Consider the following 17,457-nt stretch of genomic DNA (forward strand, 5'->3'; position numbering starts at 1 on the left):
TAGCATGATATTTAGGTCAGAAGAACTCTGATGATTGAATGGAAGTGGGCTTTGAGCATGTACCCAGACTTTATTATACAGTTAATTTCCCTAGAGGTGTTAAATTTCAGTTTTTGGTCTAGAAGCTGTAAGAATATTCAAATTTGAGAGAATACATATTTGTTTTTTACAAGCTCATCATCTTATGTATCCTAATACTATGCCAAATGTTTTCTTGGGATTGAATAAATGTAATTTTTTTAACTTGGCCTCTGTTGATTCATTGGATGTTTGTTACTTTGAATATAAAAGCAGAACTTGGCAAGTCATACAACTCAATTTGGCAGATCACTCACTCTTAGCAAATGAACTGTGCCCAACATAAATCCACTCTAAAGTTTACAGAGGTTCAGTTCTGTACCAATGGAAATGAGAAGTTAGCTAAGAGTACAAGAAGCATGCTGATTGGCTGATGCAGGGTAAGCAGGCTACATAAAAGGCAGCTGTAGAACATCTGGGAAGGTCAATGATAGCATCTGCCTAGAGTCAAACCTCCGTGCTTCTCAGACAGTGCCTTTTCACCATGAGTGGGTGCCCATTTTTAGGAAACAACTTTGGGTGAGTATTTACCTTTATTCTAAGTGGGTTTTGGCTTTCAGAAGTATCAGGTGTGAGCATTTTAATTTCTGAATTTAAGGAGCGTTGAAAACTGTCACCTTTATTCCTTTGTCTAACAATCTACTCTAAAGAAAATTTGCAATGAGAATTTTAATCACCCATATCATTAGTTAACTGTGTTTTCTAAAGCACCATGTTTCCCTCTTGATTTATTAAATTTGCAGATATACTTTGAAAAAACTCCCCGTAGAAGGCAGCGAAGAAGACAAATCACAAACTGGTGTGAATAGAGCCAGCAAAGGAGGTCTTATCTATGGGAACTACCTGCATGTAAGTGGCAGGGTCCTTACAAGGTTTGGTGTCCATTGTTAGGCACTCAATTCTGCCAAGTGACTTTTTATGATTTTATTTCTTGGAATTAGGGAAAGTCACCATTCGTTTTCTGGACCTAAGGATATTTTTATTCATAAACCCTTTTACGTTTTCAACTTTTGTTAGAATAATTCAAGAGACTTATAGGATAAAATTCATATCTCCAGTGGAAGTAAGAGCAGAGAATCCAGAATCTGGGAGGCGTATACCTGATAAGATACACTGTGGATAATTCACAGGCATTGTGCAACTTGTATAAATAAGACATGGTTAATAAATGTCAGCCTAGATAACTGCAAATGTATCTTGAAAAAGTTCTCCTTTAAATCTCTTATCATAAAGTCGAAATGTAAAAGGCACACAGAATTTTCTTAAAATCATTAACATATAAAGAGGGATGTTAATGAATGAGGTATTGGGAGATTATTCTGGGCCAAGTTTCAGCCTGTTTGTCTTCTATTTTTTTTTAAGAGGCAAAATGATTAGTCCTTGATGTCTTCATCGGTGAGTTTCTAAGGATTAACTGATAAAGAATGTTAAAATATTCTTAGAATAGGCTCTTTAGGGGAATAAAAGAATGCCAAATGCATAGTCAGCTCAGCAAGTTTTCAAGTTTTCATCATATTCATTTCATGAAAAGGGATATGATGTCTCAAAGAGCTTAATAGGATTTATTATGATAAATTCCTACCAAATAGAAATTTTCTGAGAAGAATAAAAATCACAAATTCAATTCACTCTTTATGATGAGATTCGTCCATTGTTTAAAAGAAACTAGATTGGTTTCTGAGAATTTTGAGTTTGGAGGAGCATTTGTCATTATCATATTCTACTTCTTACTAAAGTTGATAAAAACCAAGTTCTGCAATTTCAGACAGGCTTTTTATTTTTCATTTCAAGTTGGAAAAAGTTTTGAATGCACAAGAACTGCAAAGTGAAACAAAAGGAAATAAAATCCATGATGAACATCTTTTTATCATAACTCATCAAGGTAAGTTGCACAAAGGTTTTGGACAATATTCCACAGGCATTTCTCATTGATAACGAGGAAAGCTACAATTTTTAAACTACAAAATGATGAAAGATCATGGAATCACCTCTGTTAGAAATGTTTGAGAATATTTTGCTGCCAGATGAATTCTCATAGGACTGATATAAGGATTTCAATAGTCTTCTTTATGTTACTCCTCTGCTAATAGGTGAAGTAGGACTTTAGCTTTGTTCTTAACTCCAAGGGGACTTTCTGCCTCTTGGAATTTCACTAGGAATTCACAAGTGAAGATGTTACGTTTCTCACTTCTGAACACTAAAAAACTATTTTCAAGATCATTGAAATTTATGCTGGATTGACATAATCCTATACAAATCTGGTAATAAAGACAAATGTAAATTTTGTCCAAAAATGTATGTTTATCCTTTCCAGATTTCTATAATAATTTCTGGGCAGTGGGGTTTTTTTTAGCCTATGTGTTCATGACTTCAGAAGTTTAGAAGGTCCCTGAACTCCAAAATTATGCGCAAATTTTCATGACTATTATCTTAAAGAGGTCTGTGACCCCAAAATATTAGTAACATTTACTTTAAGCTTTTCAGTACCACTATACTGACCTCTTAATGACTGGAGCCCCATCACTGTTGCCTGCCAGTGCCCCACATCTAGATGTGTTTCCCTGCCTTACCAATTCTTTGTGTTCTTTCCTCAAATGGATGCTTTCCAATGTGATTGACTAAATTAATAAACTCTGGTAAAGAAATTAAAAGTTTAAAAACTGGCTTAATGTGTCAGTTCTCCTGTTTTTATGTTTATACTTTTATGGGTGGCTTATACCGAGGCAATATCAATAGGAGAAGAATCATGGTATGGTAGCATAAATTAGGAATTTAAAAATTGTTTAGAATCTCAGTTCTACTGTTATAAATTGTGTGACTCTGGTCAAGTTGCTTAGATCTCAGGACCTCCATTTCCCCATATGTAAAATGGAGAGAATTACTGATGCTCTCACTTACAGAGTTCCTAGGAAGATAAATAAGATAATGTGCATTAAGCATTTAGCCCGAGGTATAGCACATAATAAACATGCAACAAATGGTAGCTATCATTATTTTATAAAAACATTTTTCTTCTATTCTTTAGTTATAACATGTAGGCAGTGGTTACATAGGGTTAAAAAAGATATACATAAACTGATCAATAAATGTTTGATTGTTCTTTGCTCAAATATAAAAATTAGGTCCCCCAAAGTCTTTTTAAACATAACTTAGAGTTATAATTGGATTGTCTTAATTAGTATGGAAACATTGCCTTTATCCATATGATAGAACCAAATAGGATGCACTGAAGATCTCTGAGATTATTGACTTCCTGTGTCATCTAATTATTACATTGTCTATTTAATTTATTCATAAAAATAAAAATAATCACCCAATATTTACTTTGTGCCTGACACTGTGCTAGGTACTGAAGAAAAATGGATGAGTATGAGTAAGTCCTTAGTTTCTAGTGACAAAGAATACTATGGGAAGGACAAATCAACAGGGAGAACCATTTATATTTGCTATGAATCATCTAGCAACATAAAGGAGTCAAAATGTCTATCCATGTCTATCATACTGCTGTAAGTCTTAAGGTTTTGAATCATAGGTTTCCAATTGTAGGTGGGTAACTGATCATTTTGCAAATGAATCAACTGAAGTTAAAGAAAATGGTTTTGCCCCAATTGACACAGCCCGTCACTTCAGATAGATTGATTCCAACTATGCTTCTTCCAACATGTCATTACTGTATCACTTTTCTTTAATGCCAGTGTTACTGTTTGACAGCCCGTAGTAAAAGGGGAGAACAAACTTAATCCTTCGACAGAAAAGCTTTGGCAGTATTCAGGTTTGAACAAATAAACCTTGGACTCATGGAAATTCTGAAAGATGATCTACTGGATAATGTGAACTCAATTGCCACAAAGTTCCCCCGGGAATTAGCTGTTACAGTAATATGAAGCTTTGCCATTTTCCTTTGACCACAAACATCTGGCCGCTTTCCCATATGTGCTAAGTCTATGAGTTGCTAGGATTTTCACAAATAAAACAAACAGACAAAATGCTGCATTTTAAGTAACTTAGCTTTGTATTTTCAAGTTCTTAAAATCCTACAGTCTTTCATTTAGGTTAGGAAATATTAATTTCTCAGTGTGTAGTTGAAGTTGATTATCACTTCTGCTTCCCCACATACTTCCAGCTTCCACAGAGGAAGCTAGAATTAGGTTATGTGCTATATCCTCAAAGACCTAAAAATGCATTTGTTGAGAGGAATTAGTGTAATAATAATGAATATGAAGCATTAGGTAACATGTCTAGCATATTAAAACATTTAATAAAAGGAGGCTATTACAACTTTAACACTAACATTTATTTCTGGCATACAATGGGACTATATTTACATTTATTGATTTTAAGGTAACATTTTAATTTCTCTTTCAACATGTTAAACATATCTTTCATATAATAATGGCCAAAAAGGCTCCCATAACTTTCCAACTGACAATGATTTCCTTATTACAGCTTATGAACTCTGGTTTAAGCAAATCCTCTGGGAGTTGGATTCTGTTCGAGAGATCTTTCAGAATGGCCATGTAAGTTCTTATGTCACAATATTGGTTTCATGTATATTTTTGGAAGATCTGGAAAGTATTATTAATGAGAGAAAAATATTAACACCAAATGGTGGTCTTAACGTTTAATGATAGAACAAACAGACATTTTATGAATGAGGAGTTCAGTCATATTTTTCCATTGCTATTTTGAAATTACATGTGACTTTAAGGTTCCTTTCAAATTTCAGTTTCAAGTCCCTTGTTTAGAACTCATTTCCACCCACAAAGATGTTATAAATGATGGTGGATTACCAAGCTAATGGGGATCCTTTAATTAACAGCTACCAGAATTGTATTTCTACTGAATATTAGCTGCAGGAAGATGGGAGCAATAATAAGGAAAGTGAAAAAGGAAGAGAAGGAGGCAGTAGAGAAAGAGTGGTGGGAGGAAGAAAAAGCGGAAGAAAAGGGGGAAAAGGGGAATGGGGCAATGGGGAAGAAAAGGACAGGAGGACAAAGAGTGAGAGGAGAGGAGGGAAAGCTTCCAGTGATGGCAGGAGTTTGAGGTGCACTTCTCCATCTCCCACCCTGCTTTCTCTTGCCATGGCTCTGAGGATCCTTCCTTGGGTCCTCTACCTCTGAGCCCCTGCTCCAAGAAGGGCTAGGAGACAGAGCACATGGGACCCATACAGATGGGACCCTTCCTGCCTGCATGAATCCACTTCCCATTTGTGTCAGTGGCAACTTTGGCCCTCAGTAAAGAGTAGATTGATCCACATGTTGTTTAACCCTCACTCAGAAGTTCCTGTGTTATCTTGACCTCTGTTCTTTGAAACAAAACTAAAAGAGAAACTTGTTTTGAAATCAGTGGGGGGTTGTATTCTAGAATTTACTTCTACTATGCTTCTATATAATTTTCTATTGTCAAAGAAAGAAAAAATTTCTTATTTTGCAGAAATTCCTTGCCCACAATTCAGAACTCTTATATACTCTTTGCAAATTTTAGTTTCAAAGTTTCCCTTTAAAACCAAATTAGAGACAAAATTAATGGGAATGCATTGCCATTGTCTATTTTGTATTTTCTAGAGGTCAGCATTGCTAACTCAGTGTTTCATTTCTTAACCTTCAGGTCAGAGATGAAAGGAACATGCTTAAGGTTGTTTCTCGGATGCACCGAGTGTCAGTGATCCTGAAACTGCTGGTGCAGCAGTTTTCCATTCTGGAGACGATGACAGCCTTGGACTTCAATGACTTCAGGTGTGCACATTTGGCATTTTAAAAAATGTGATGGAATTTACTTTCTCATTTTGGTGGGGTAAAAGCAGCATGTGTGTGTTTTGTGCCATGAGGAGCCTGTCTTACTAACACTTTGTCACTATATGGACTTAGGGGTCTTCGATCACAAAGCATTTGAGAAGTTATTAAAAATATTTTATTATTCATTTTTACATGTAAGCGTAATATGATCAATTAATTTAAATTCATCACTGTGTGTTCTGTTTTTCTCCAAAAAGAATTTTAGACAACTTAGCACATTGACTAAAATAGCTAATAAAATACATGTAATTAAATTTAAAAAATATAAAAACTCAAAACAGGAGCGATATATACAGAAGCATGTCAATCAAAGTAGAAGTTATGGATTAAACCATAAATTTTACCTGTACATTTCAAGGCAATACCATATAGATAGCTTTTTTCTTACCAAAATGTGAGAAGAAAAAAGTTTAAGAAACTTCCATTGGGTGTAGGATGTAACATGCATGTCCTGAACATGTCTGACAAAGGAAAAGTAGAATTTGTGGTGAATTTAAAACGTTAAAGTCTTAGCAGCAGTGAAATGAAAGACATTCACAAAGATATAATATGGGGAGTGGGAGTAATAATATTTTTGGTATCCGATGATATTTAAGTAGCTCATTTTTCTGATTTCAGTGAGTCAAATCCCAGGTCTAACTCTAGACAGTTGTGTGTATCTGCTCTTGATATCCAAGAGTAAAACTGACAGTCTCTACAATCTCTTACAATAGAAGAAACCATTATGGTGGTTGATAATGTCAGCTCTTTTCTCTCCTCTCCTCTGGACTCCACTCCCCTCCCCTCCCCCCTCCCTTCCCCTCCCCTCTCCCCTCCCCCCCCTTTCTCTTCTCTGCCCTTCTCCTCTCCTCTCTTTCCCTTCCCTTGCCTTTCCTTCCACCATTTAATCTCAAAGAGAGTACTTATCTCCAGCATCAGGCTTCCAGAGTTTGCAATTCCGACTATTAGAAAACAAGATAGGTGTTCTTCAGAACATGAGAGTCCCTTATAACAGAAGACATTATCGTGATAACTTCAAAGGAGAAGAAAATGAACTGCTACTTAAGTCTGAGCAGGAAAAGACACTCCTGGAATTAGTGGAGGTATGGATTCATACAATTTATAAAGTTTAACTCAATACATCTTCTTAATTTAGCTTTTGCTAAATCAGAATTTTAAAAACTTATATCGAAACTGAGTTACATTCAGTGGAAATAAGGATAGAAAGAATTCATAAAAATACATGAATTTGTAAATTCATGTTACTAAAATATTGAAAATGTCAAGAACCCTGCTGAGAACTTCGGAAATACTTATGTAATCAATTGTATGCTAATATTTAATAACCTTATCATCTCAATAAAACAATTCCTTAAATATCCCTTCTAAGTAACACTTAATTAGCTGATTTTTAGACTGAGTGTGATTATTTAGTGAGCTTTATTGTTTTAAAATATTCTGTAATTGAAAATTTCCAGTTATTTAGTATTTTTCTTAGCTGAACTAAATTACTAAGAATATACACCTCAGAAAATGTTCCCTTCATATCCAAATTCCCTAAAGGTCTGTAAGTAGCCTTTAGGAATTATTAATTTTTTCTTCAAAATAGATTATTAAACAAAGATTGTATTGTCTTGCTTTCCATTACAAAGCCTTTTCTTCTGCAAATTAACTTTTCTTGTGTTGAATTATACTCTGCTCATTAATCCTCTGGGTATTGTAAATGTGGATTTAGGTTAATGTATTATATATAATGCCAAATAATGGCATATAAGAATAGGGAGAAAAAGAATTACAAAGCTAATTTCAGAATTATAATAAGTATAGGTTAAATGAGAACTCACAGAGGTACATGAATTTAGTTTTATTTCTAGATTTAAAAACATTTTAAAATCTCAAAGTAATTGCATGGATGGTTAATTTCAAAGTTGCTAAGTATACAGTGCCCATGAATTTAGAAGAGATCGTATCTTATACATATTGTAATTTCTTAAGCTCCTATGACATAAAGTAACTTGAGAATAAACCAGAATATATTAGTAAAATATTTATTAAGAATATACTCTTTAAATATGTTTAGATAGAACATATGTTTAAATATGTTTGTAGATTTCTAGAAGACAATTGGAATTTCTGTAATCACATATTTCTTAAGAAATAAAGAGTAAACATTATTAACCATTGCCATAAAAATTAAGAAAATTGAATATATTAATTATTTCATAAATGAAGAAATTGAAGAGAAATAAAAAACATTTACAAATAAAACTTGTAGCATATGTTTCTGGAAACCATGAAGATTTCTTGTTTTAAGTTTATACATGTCGGTTACAATGCATTTTACATAATTTTACCATGTACTCACTTAAAAAATAATGTTTATTTAAGGCATGGCTGGAAAGAACTCCAGGTTTAGAGCCACATGGATTTAACTTCTGGGGAAAGCTTGAAAAAAATATCACCAGAGGCCTGGAAGAGGAATTCATAAGGATTCAGGTATTTAGATGACATGAGTTAATATAAATTCAATACAGAAATATTCAAAATTTTATTTTAATTATTTTTTGCTTTTCTCTTAACCTTTTCTCTTTCTCATATCTTTTTCTTAGACAAATGTATTTTCTTGGACTATGTGACATGATTGATTTCATTTTCTTTATGTGTGATAAATATTTTACTAAAATAAGACCTTCATTGCATGGGAGAATTTTGTCTATGATAACTAGCTGAGATTAATATTATTTTTCATTTCTATTGAAAATTATATATTAGATCCAATTTTAGACAGAACTAGGCCCACAGTGGACTAACGAACCAAATCTATTTAGCCCTGTAGCTTTCCTTTTGCTCTTGTATATTTACTGGGTGCTTTCTGGCAGCTCTCAGACAATGTCAGTTTTCTCCTACTTAAAAGATACTGTTGATTGCTCATTGCCCTGATCTTTCAGGTCTCTCATCCTCTTGGCATGACTAAATTTCCTGGAAGACTTGTTTAAATTCTACATCTTGAGAGGTTGCATCAGGTAGTGCTGAAAGCATAGACTTTGAAGTCATGCTACTTGGGTTCCATTTCCATTTCCACTTCTTAAACAACTATGTGACAGAGAACAAGCGACTGCACCTCTCTCAGCCTATCTTTCAGCATTGGCAAAATAGAAAACTAAGAATATCTAACTCATAAGATTATTATGAACAGGAAATTAAATAAATACTTGTAAAGCATTGAAAGCAGAAGTCAGAATAATTATCTCTCAGCTAATCCTGAGCTTACTTCAAGCTGTCTTCCTGTACCATCATTCTCATGTGGCCTTCATGTACATAAATCCAATGGCCATTTTTAATCTTAACTTAGTTGACCTCACAGAAACATTCAATACTAATGACTACTACTTATTCTTTCTTGAACATTCTTTTCTCTTGGATTTAGTACATACCATTATGTTTGCTTCTAATTCTCTGGCCCTTATTTCTCTATCTGTTTTACTTGCTCTTATTTCTCTCTCAGACCAATAAATGGTAGAGTTTTGTAGTCCATTGGCTTAGATCCTTTCTGTTCTATCTCTATACTCTTTCATTAGATGGTGTCATTTATACCCACTGCTTCAATATCTACTTAGCCACCATAATTCTCAAACATTTATCTCTGGTTTATATATCCCCTTAGATTTCAGAACATGTATATAATACCTTACTTGATATTTCCTCCTGGTCCTCTCAAAAACACACCAATAAAACCAAACTTGAACATTTCCCCTTCCGTCCACTCTCGTACCAACATTGTCTTCTCTGCATTAAAGAATTTTTTCTCCTATAATCCATCTAGGCTGTCGTCAGACTCTTATCAATCAGTGATCCTTGGCTCCGCCCTCTTGTTTCACCACTTCTTCAAGCTATCATCAAGTCCTACCAATGTTACCTATTAGCTCTCAAATATCATCCTTTAATCTACCACTATCACTCAAGTGCAACCCTCCATCGTTTTTCACCTGGACTATAATAATATCTGAACTGTGCTCCCCCACCTTCCCAGTATGCCTCTATTCCAATTTAGTCTCCACACTGCAGTCTGAATAATCTTTTCAGAAGGCAAATCTGATCACATCTCCCTTTTGTGTAAAGCCTTTTGATGTTGCCTCATTGTTTTTAAAATTAAGATAAAATTAACCTGGTCTATAAGGCCTTTATGATCTCACATTCATGTGGTCAAGCCATATTAAGTTTCTTTATTAGCTAAGTTTAGTTCTTTGGATTTATCACCAAGGAGTCCTTTTATGTGTTCTTCTCTGGGCTTGGAATGTTCTTCCCCAACTAACTCCTTCCCACTCTTAAGATCTTGGCTCGAGGAAAACTTCTTTAGAAAGGTCTTTCCTAAACTCCTTATTACTTTAAGTTATGACATATAGCATAGTCTATGGTTGTAATTTAATGACTATACTGGGTGATTATTTGTTCAATGTCTTATTCCTACCAGATAATTCCTGTATAATATCACGACTCTCAATTTTTGCACACAATTTTATCTCTATCATCTTAGCATGACATGTATTGAATAAATAAATAATTAATTTGAAATAATATGCATATAGGTTAGTACTACACAGTGTGGTGGTTCTGATGAATTGGAAATAATTGGGTTAAATAATTTGCCCCAGCTCAATTAATTGGCTTATAAGCAGAATATGTGTTGTAGGCAGAAAAATAAGAATTTTCTTAAACCAATCAATAGATAGATAGATAGAAAATGAATAAAACATGAGTGAGAAATATCTAAGAAATTATAGTTACAGAATTCAACACTGAATATAGAACATAGAATTTCAATAGGGTTAATAGTTCTTCTGACTAGGAATTCTTAACTTTTTCTAAGTGAAGTTACCTTACTTCCTGTGTTAAATAATTCTTGTTTAAAATTAGATCATTATTAACTGCTGGTAGTTATCTCCAATTTTGTCCATCTGAGTCCATTGCTCATTATATTTATGAAGATAATATTTAATATTGAGAAATCATTTAAACTTAAATAAAAGGATAGAACCACTGAGTATGTGGAAGATTCCTTCTCATAAGACATAATTTCCAAATAGTAATATTAGAAGATAGAGTAAATATTAAAAGTACATCATTTCTGCAACCACAAGTCTTTTCCTCATAAGCAAAGTTTTCTAAAATATCAATCTACTTATTCTCTCTCAGGACTATTAATGCCATATTTTTCCTAAAGGCTAAAGAAGAGTCTGAAGAAAAAGAGGAACAGGTGGCTGAATTTCAGAAGCAAAAAGAGGTGCTACTGTCCTTATTTGATGAAAAACGTCATGAACATCTCCTTAGTAAAGGTAGGTATTTTTACTTTATGAATCTTTTCCCTGGAGTGTGTGAATATGAGATCAAGACATCATTTTATAAGACTATCAAGCCTTACTTGGGAGAAATAGAATGAAAATTGATATTCTACTGATAGAAACAAAAATGGAGTAAATGTTTTTGGTGATAAACCTATTTTAACGGGTTTCCACGCCCAGATTATTTGAAAAACATTAGAAAAAAATTTATAGTCTCTGCCAGATATACGGGATATCAAGATGAATTGCATATAGTTTCTCAAGTAGTTCACAGCCTAATAGGGACAGAAATGAAGACAAATCATTGTAACAGTAAACACTATGGTAGAGGTAAGAAAAGGAAGGAATAGCTACCGTGAGAGCAAGTATTGATGTCGCCCCATTGTTTTAGAATTAAGATAAAATCTTTAACGTGGTCTATAAGGCCTTTTATGATCTCATATTCATGTGGTCCAGCCATACTAAGTTTCTTTTATTAGCTAAGTTTAGTTATTTGGATTTATCATCAAAGAGTCTTTTTATGTGTTCTCTGGGCTTGGAATGTTCCTGCCCTCTTTCTCTCTTCCTCCCTCCTTAGTGTGTGGGGGAGTTCTTTCATACAAATCTGCTTGACTGACCAAGATACCAGGAAAAGCATACATTTAGACTTTTGGCACAATTGGTACTGAGCTGTTAGTTCCTGAAATCTATTGAGCCATAAAATCAGTACTTTCATTTCTAAACTTGTGTGTTCATTTTGACTTAGAACTTTTATTGTAACGCATCCCAAACCTTTTTGGAAATATGCAGAATAAAAGTAAAAATTAATTTTTATAACACAAGTACAAAACATAGCAATACATGAAATTGGTATTAAGTTTTATAAGCTTAAAGGTTGTTAGCTTCTGTTTTCTAAAAAAAACAAATCTCAGTAAAGAATAGCAAAATCTTGTTTCGCTGCAGCAGGGAGAAAGTCTTTCATTGGAGCACACATGTATGATTTTACATAATTGTGCTCATTAAAAACAAGTTAACTAATGTCAAGTGAATTAATGAAAACTACTTTGAAATGATGCTTATAACACATCACTACTTTTTTGAAATGAAAGACACATATTCTTTTACTCGGAAAATGAATTTTATTATGAAAGTCAAGTATTTTCTAGAAAAATCAGGTTTTCCTAACATGCTATTTGAAGGTTTTGAAAATTTAAAATATGTACATTTTTAGTTTGTTTTTTAAAATCCAATGTTAAAATTGTATTTTAAGTGATATGTTTACAAATTCAACCTAAGGGATAAAAAATGTAAACTGAAACTTATATTGATATCTAAACACATGTAATCCATTAAATTTTTTAAGATGACGATGCCAAATTAATACAAAATTACCTTAAATGACCTAAAAAATTTAAATTTAGTATGTATTTTGCAGGTGAAAGACGGCTGTCATACAGAGCACTTCAGGGAGCATTGATGATATATTTTTACAGGTAAAGCAAATCCGAAGAGAGACTGAAGTTAAAATTGAGGGGTGGATATGGATAACATGTCCAGTATAAAGCCTAAAAATTACAATCATAGTTTAACGCAGTAATTTAGTTTTTGTAGAAAACTTAGAAGATAATTAGTAATGAAGTTTTATGCCCCCGTCCTTTTTTTTTTTCTTTTAAATAGTAAAGGCATAACTTTTTCCCTGAACAGGGTTAAAAGGGGTTAAACACTGCACAAATTAATCAAATATCCTTTTTAACTGAATTCTAAAAAGCACTATGTAACACTAAGTGTCCTAAATGGCCAGTTTACTCTCTCAGAGACTCACTCATGAAATGTGTTCTATCATTAAACAATGCTCTAAGATTATTCCTGTTTAAGAAAATAAAAAATGCATGAAGTGAAAATAACTTGCAAACTGTACCACTTATTCAGCAATTTCAAGTAAAATTAGCTTCGTTGTCTAAAAAGTTTGAAGTATTCCTGAAATATTGACTCACTCCAACTCTATTGTATGAAGTTCCCATCCTCAGGGTTCATGAATTAAATGTGTCAGAACAATAAACATCACACTAGTAAAAAAATACCTATATTTACAGGCTGTCATGCTTCTGTGTATTTAATTTTTTAAATCTTCTCAAGTCTTTCTTCAAAATGGCAACATAAACAAAATCTTTTGACTTTTTTCCTAAACTCAAGTAAATGTATGCCAATTAGGCATATGTGTCCTAAGTAGAAAATATGCTGAGAAAGGTGAAGAAATAGATGTAAAAAAACAAAACAAAACAAAAAAACAAAAAACAAAACAAAACAAAAAAACAAATAGATGAAAAGAAATAAAAAGTGGTTTTTCCTTTTGTGTTTTAATATCTTTGCCTAGAAGTGTTTGATTATTTTCGGCTGGGAAATCTGTAATAGTGCACCTGTCTCGCTTTTAATAAGAACCAATGTTAGGTGTGACTCTAGGTGATTACTTCATGTATATTACATGGACTTTTCTAGGCTTCAAACAAACACTGCAAGTTGAGTAGTATTATTTCATCTTTCAGACGGAGAAACTGAGACTGAGAGAATAAGCCAAAGCTGCCACAGCTCCTCACAGGCAAAGCTGACATTTGTTTCCAGGGCCAACTGATTGTCAAACTCATGCTCCTCCTAACACACTCGATTTACTTGAATATATTCTTCTTTTTCTTCTTTTTTTCCTTTAGGGAAGAGCCTAGGTTCCAGGTGCCTTTTCAGTTGCTGACTTCTCTTATGGACATAGATTCACTGATGACCAAATGGAGATGTAAGTCCTTCCCACTCACCCCATGTTGCTTCCCCACATGCTGTTCCTGTGCTCTTTATCTTGGTCTTCTGTGTGCCCTCCGGCCCACTTTCTCTCTTTCCCCCTCTGTGTGTGGGTGCATTCTTTTATACAAATCAGCTTGGCCATCACTCTCTCCCAGGGCCAACTTATCCATATACACACTAGGCACAGTACCTAAGACCCACAATACTTTTGGGGGATCACGAAAATGTTTTATTTTAAAATCTAAAGGAAAAATTAAACTTTAGGTCATAAAAGTTTTATTACATAAGAGTAATTTATTTGCCATTATGCCAATGCAGTTTTAAATTTTTAATTTTAATAGTTTTTTCATTTTTTTAAATGAAGGACCCCATAAAGGCAAAGGTGGCATGGACTCATGAGTCATATTATGATCCTGGTCTCTTCTATTGTATCCATGGGCTAAATGCAGTGAAGGATGGAGTGAAATGCATGTAGCCTGAAGCAAGTGGAGCGCTAGGCAACCTCACAGTCTCATCTGGCTCTCATGTATGAGCCTTCCATATGGCCAAGTGTTAATTGTCAACATTTTCTCAGAAGCAATTATCATTACCAACCCCTCATTGTTAGAACATTGTGGAACTAATGGTGGAAAAATATCCATGGAGTAAATTTGTATGTTTGCCTAGATAACCATGTGTGCATGGTGCACAGAATGCTGGGCAGCAAAGCTGGCACCGGTGGTTCCTCAGGCTATCACTACCTGCGATCAACCGTGAGGTAGGTGGGGAAATTCTCCTTTCTTCCTGGTGGCAGTCACCAACAATTTGTTTCTCCACCTATACATTTGTTATCTAAAAAAAGCCATTTTATTTGCTCCTGTCTGAACTACTAACAACACGTTTGTAGTTAGAATATTCCAATTCAGTCTTTTGGTGGTAATTTTATAAAATCTTTAATTATGAACTTTCACTGTTTTGATCCTGTATGAAAAGGGATATGGTATCAATGGCTGCATGATATGTGAGGACACAAAGGGTTTAACAGTGCTTACATCCAGGCAGAAAAGTCTTCAACTCATTGTGGCTCAAGTTTTGACCAGACTAAAACATTTATCATTAATTCTACTAATGTCTTCCTGGCTAGATAAATGACACAGTTAAAGTAGCATCTTGTTTTCTGATATGACTCTATTTTATATTATAAAACTATTTCCATCTACTCCAGAGAGTGCCCCTTTTAAAGTGTTTACAAGGAAAGAGATCAACATTTATTGAGGACTTAAAATATGCTAGAGAGGTTTCTAAGGGATGTACATTCTTATTTTGATATTCACAATATCATAGATAAATGGACAAATGGATACATCAGGAAACTGAAAAACTTCTGTGGTCCCTTGAAAAAGAAGAATCAATTCAAGAATAAATTAGACATTTGCATTTAGCCCCACCTCAAATCTTTACAGCACATTGCTTTCGTCCCTACTGTTATTACCAGATTGGTTGGTTTCTGAAATACACAGGTTTAAATTTTCATCATTTTTAGACATTTTCACTGTCCCTGGAAATGAATTCTGTAAGCACAAAACAGTTGATAACTGCCTATACCAAATGAGCACACACATCAGTGGGTGGTGGGAATAATGAACACAAATGGCATCTCTAGTGTGTTGTTATCTCAGTTTTAAAAAGACCTGACCAAAAGGAAGGACTAAAGTTTTCATTTTATAGAGTTAGAAACTGGGGCATTGAAGTTTAAACAACTTGTCAAAGGTCCTTGAATTGTAGGTGATAGAACCAGAATTTGAACCCAGATTTATTTGACTTCAAAGGCAAACGTTCTTCCTCCATAAAACTGCAACAGTTAAAATTGTTGACTAACCACACAAAAGCAATTTTAGTGTTAACTACTTCATGGACATTTATTATGAGTCTAAGATGGCATTTCAATTTATTAAACCCTTCAGGGCAGTTATTTGGCATCTTTTCAGTTGGAAATATTTCCAAATAAGCATCTAAGACTCTGTATGCTTTAAATGTATTACCTTGCATAGCATCCTTCAGAAGTAGGAAATGAGAACACATCTTTATCTTTATGAAGGTGTCAGCAATAAGACTCTCGGTTTTAATAGGAAACACCCTGTTCTAAAACACATAATACTGTTTTATGGGCATAAACTTTGAAAATGGAATAAAAAGCAGACAATCAATACTAATACTACATAATACCTAATTTAATATATGATATATACAACATGCAATATATATTATAATATTGAATACTAACTATGGAAAATATCTGAGAAATAAATTTTCTAATTGAAAAATTTAAATATTTCATGTCAACCAATGTAACACATCTTCATGTATGTTTTTCCAGTGATAGGTACAAGGTATTTGTAGATTTATTTAATCTTTCAACATACCTGATTCCCCGACACTGGATACCGAAGATGAACCCAACCATTCACAAATTTCTATATACAGCAGAATACTGTGATAGCTCCTACTTCAGCAGTGATGAATCAGATTAAAATCGTCTGCAAAATCTATGAAGAATACTGGTTTCACAGTCTATTTTTTATTTTCTATGGATTTTCATAAATACGGTTTGAATATATGTATACATATATTGTTCAGCACCACGATGCTCTGATTTAATTCTAGAAGCAATTTGATTACCTCTTGTTTGTGACAAGACTAAGCATTAAGATGAGAAAGAATACATTTAAATAGTAACATTGTACATAGGGTGTTTTCCTATTAAAAATTCAGTTTCCCCTGAGACTTAATGTAACCACTTAATGTAATCACTATCTCATTGTTTCATCTTTATAAACTTGTAAACTTCAGCTATTTCAAATATTTTATGCAGTACATTATATTATTCTGTACAAAGACTTTCAAACAAAATTTTTAAAATAATAAAGTATTAATCTTTCTCCCTGTATTGTTTTTGAAATATTGATTGTATTTGTTAGGAATCTTAATGACCAAAGACAGAAATCTATCTGAAGTTTGTCTAGAGGGGATATACTGAAGAATTGCTAGCTTGCAGAATTCAAATGAACACTGTCCAAAAAGCCTTGAAAGAGGAGCCTGGAAACTCTGATGCCACAAGGACTGGGTCCAGTTCCTGGAGTGCTATATTCCTGGAACACTCTTCTGAGATCTTTTTTGTATCATCTCTTCTCTGTAGGTGTTGGCTTTATTCTTTCCTGTAGTAGAACAGCTTCTGTCTCAGGCTGGGTCCCAGTTTCCAGCACCATCAGACTCACACAGGGCAAAGCTTCTCTTTCCCCCAGCTCCCATGCCTGTGGTCTGGGAGGTGGAGTGGACTCTAATGCATGCAGAACTGAGGTAAAAGCAAGGAACAGTCCCCTCAAAGAAGATGTGCTTTCCAGAAGAAAGTACACAGACTGGACAGTGACCCAGTTCATTTCTAATAAGACATTAACTAAGCTAAGAGTTTAGATCAGACATGAGTTTTAGTCTTCTTTTTCTAGCTTGGCCAGGTTATT

At 33.9% G+C, this 17,457-nt stretch overlaps 1 protein-coding gene across 2 annotated transcripts; it reads left to right on the top strand.

Moving 5' to 3' along the window:
- Positions 1 to 488: 488 nt before the first annotated feature.
- TDO2 (tryptophan 2,3-dioxygenase) lies at positions 489 to 16,886 on the top strand. 2 transcript variants are annotated; one of them, XM_001140187.7, is made up of 12 exons: positions 489 to 597; positions 822 to 927; positions 1,870 to 1,960; positions 4,525 to 4,595; positions 5,686 to 5,813; positions 6,769 to 6,955; positions 8,241 to 8,348; positions 11,074 to 11,185; positions 12,606 to 12,663; positions 13,876 to 13,955; positions 14,627 to 14,717; positions 16,317 to 16,886. In XM_001140187.7, exons 1-12 carry the CDS (start codon positions 563 to 565, stop codon positions 16,468 to 16,470), a joined length of 1,221 nt encoding a protein of 406 aa, XP_001140187.1. In that variant the 5' UTR covers positions 489 to 562; the 3' UTR covers positions 16,471 to 16,886. The 2 variants fall into 2 exon arrangements, with proteins under 2 accessions (XP_001140187.1, XP_063666029.1); XM_063809959.1 differs by lacking the exons at positions 14,627 to 14,717; positions 16,317 to 16,886 and adding an exon at positions 14,325 to 14,609.
- The last annotated feature ends 571 nt before the right edge of the window (positions 16,887 to 17,457 follow it).

The sequence above is a fragment of the Pan troglodytes genome, chromosome 3 (genome assembly GCF_028858775.2).
Source record: "Pan troglodytes isolate AG18354 chromosome 3, NHGRI_mPanTro3-v2.0_pri, whole genome shotgun sequence".
In the NCBI taxonomy this organism is placed as follows: Eukaryota; Metazoa; Chordata; class Mammalia; order Primates; family Hominidae; genus Pan; species Pan troglodytes.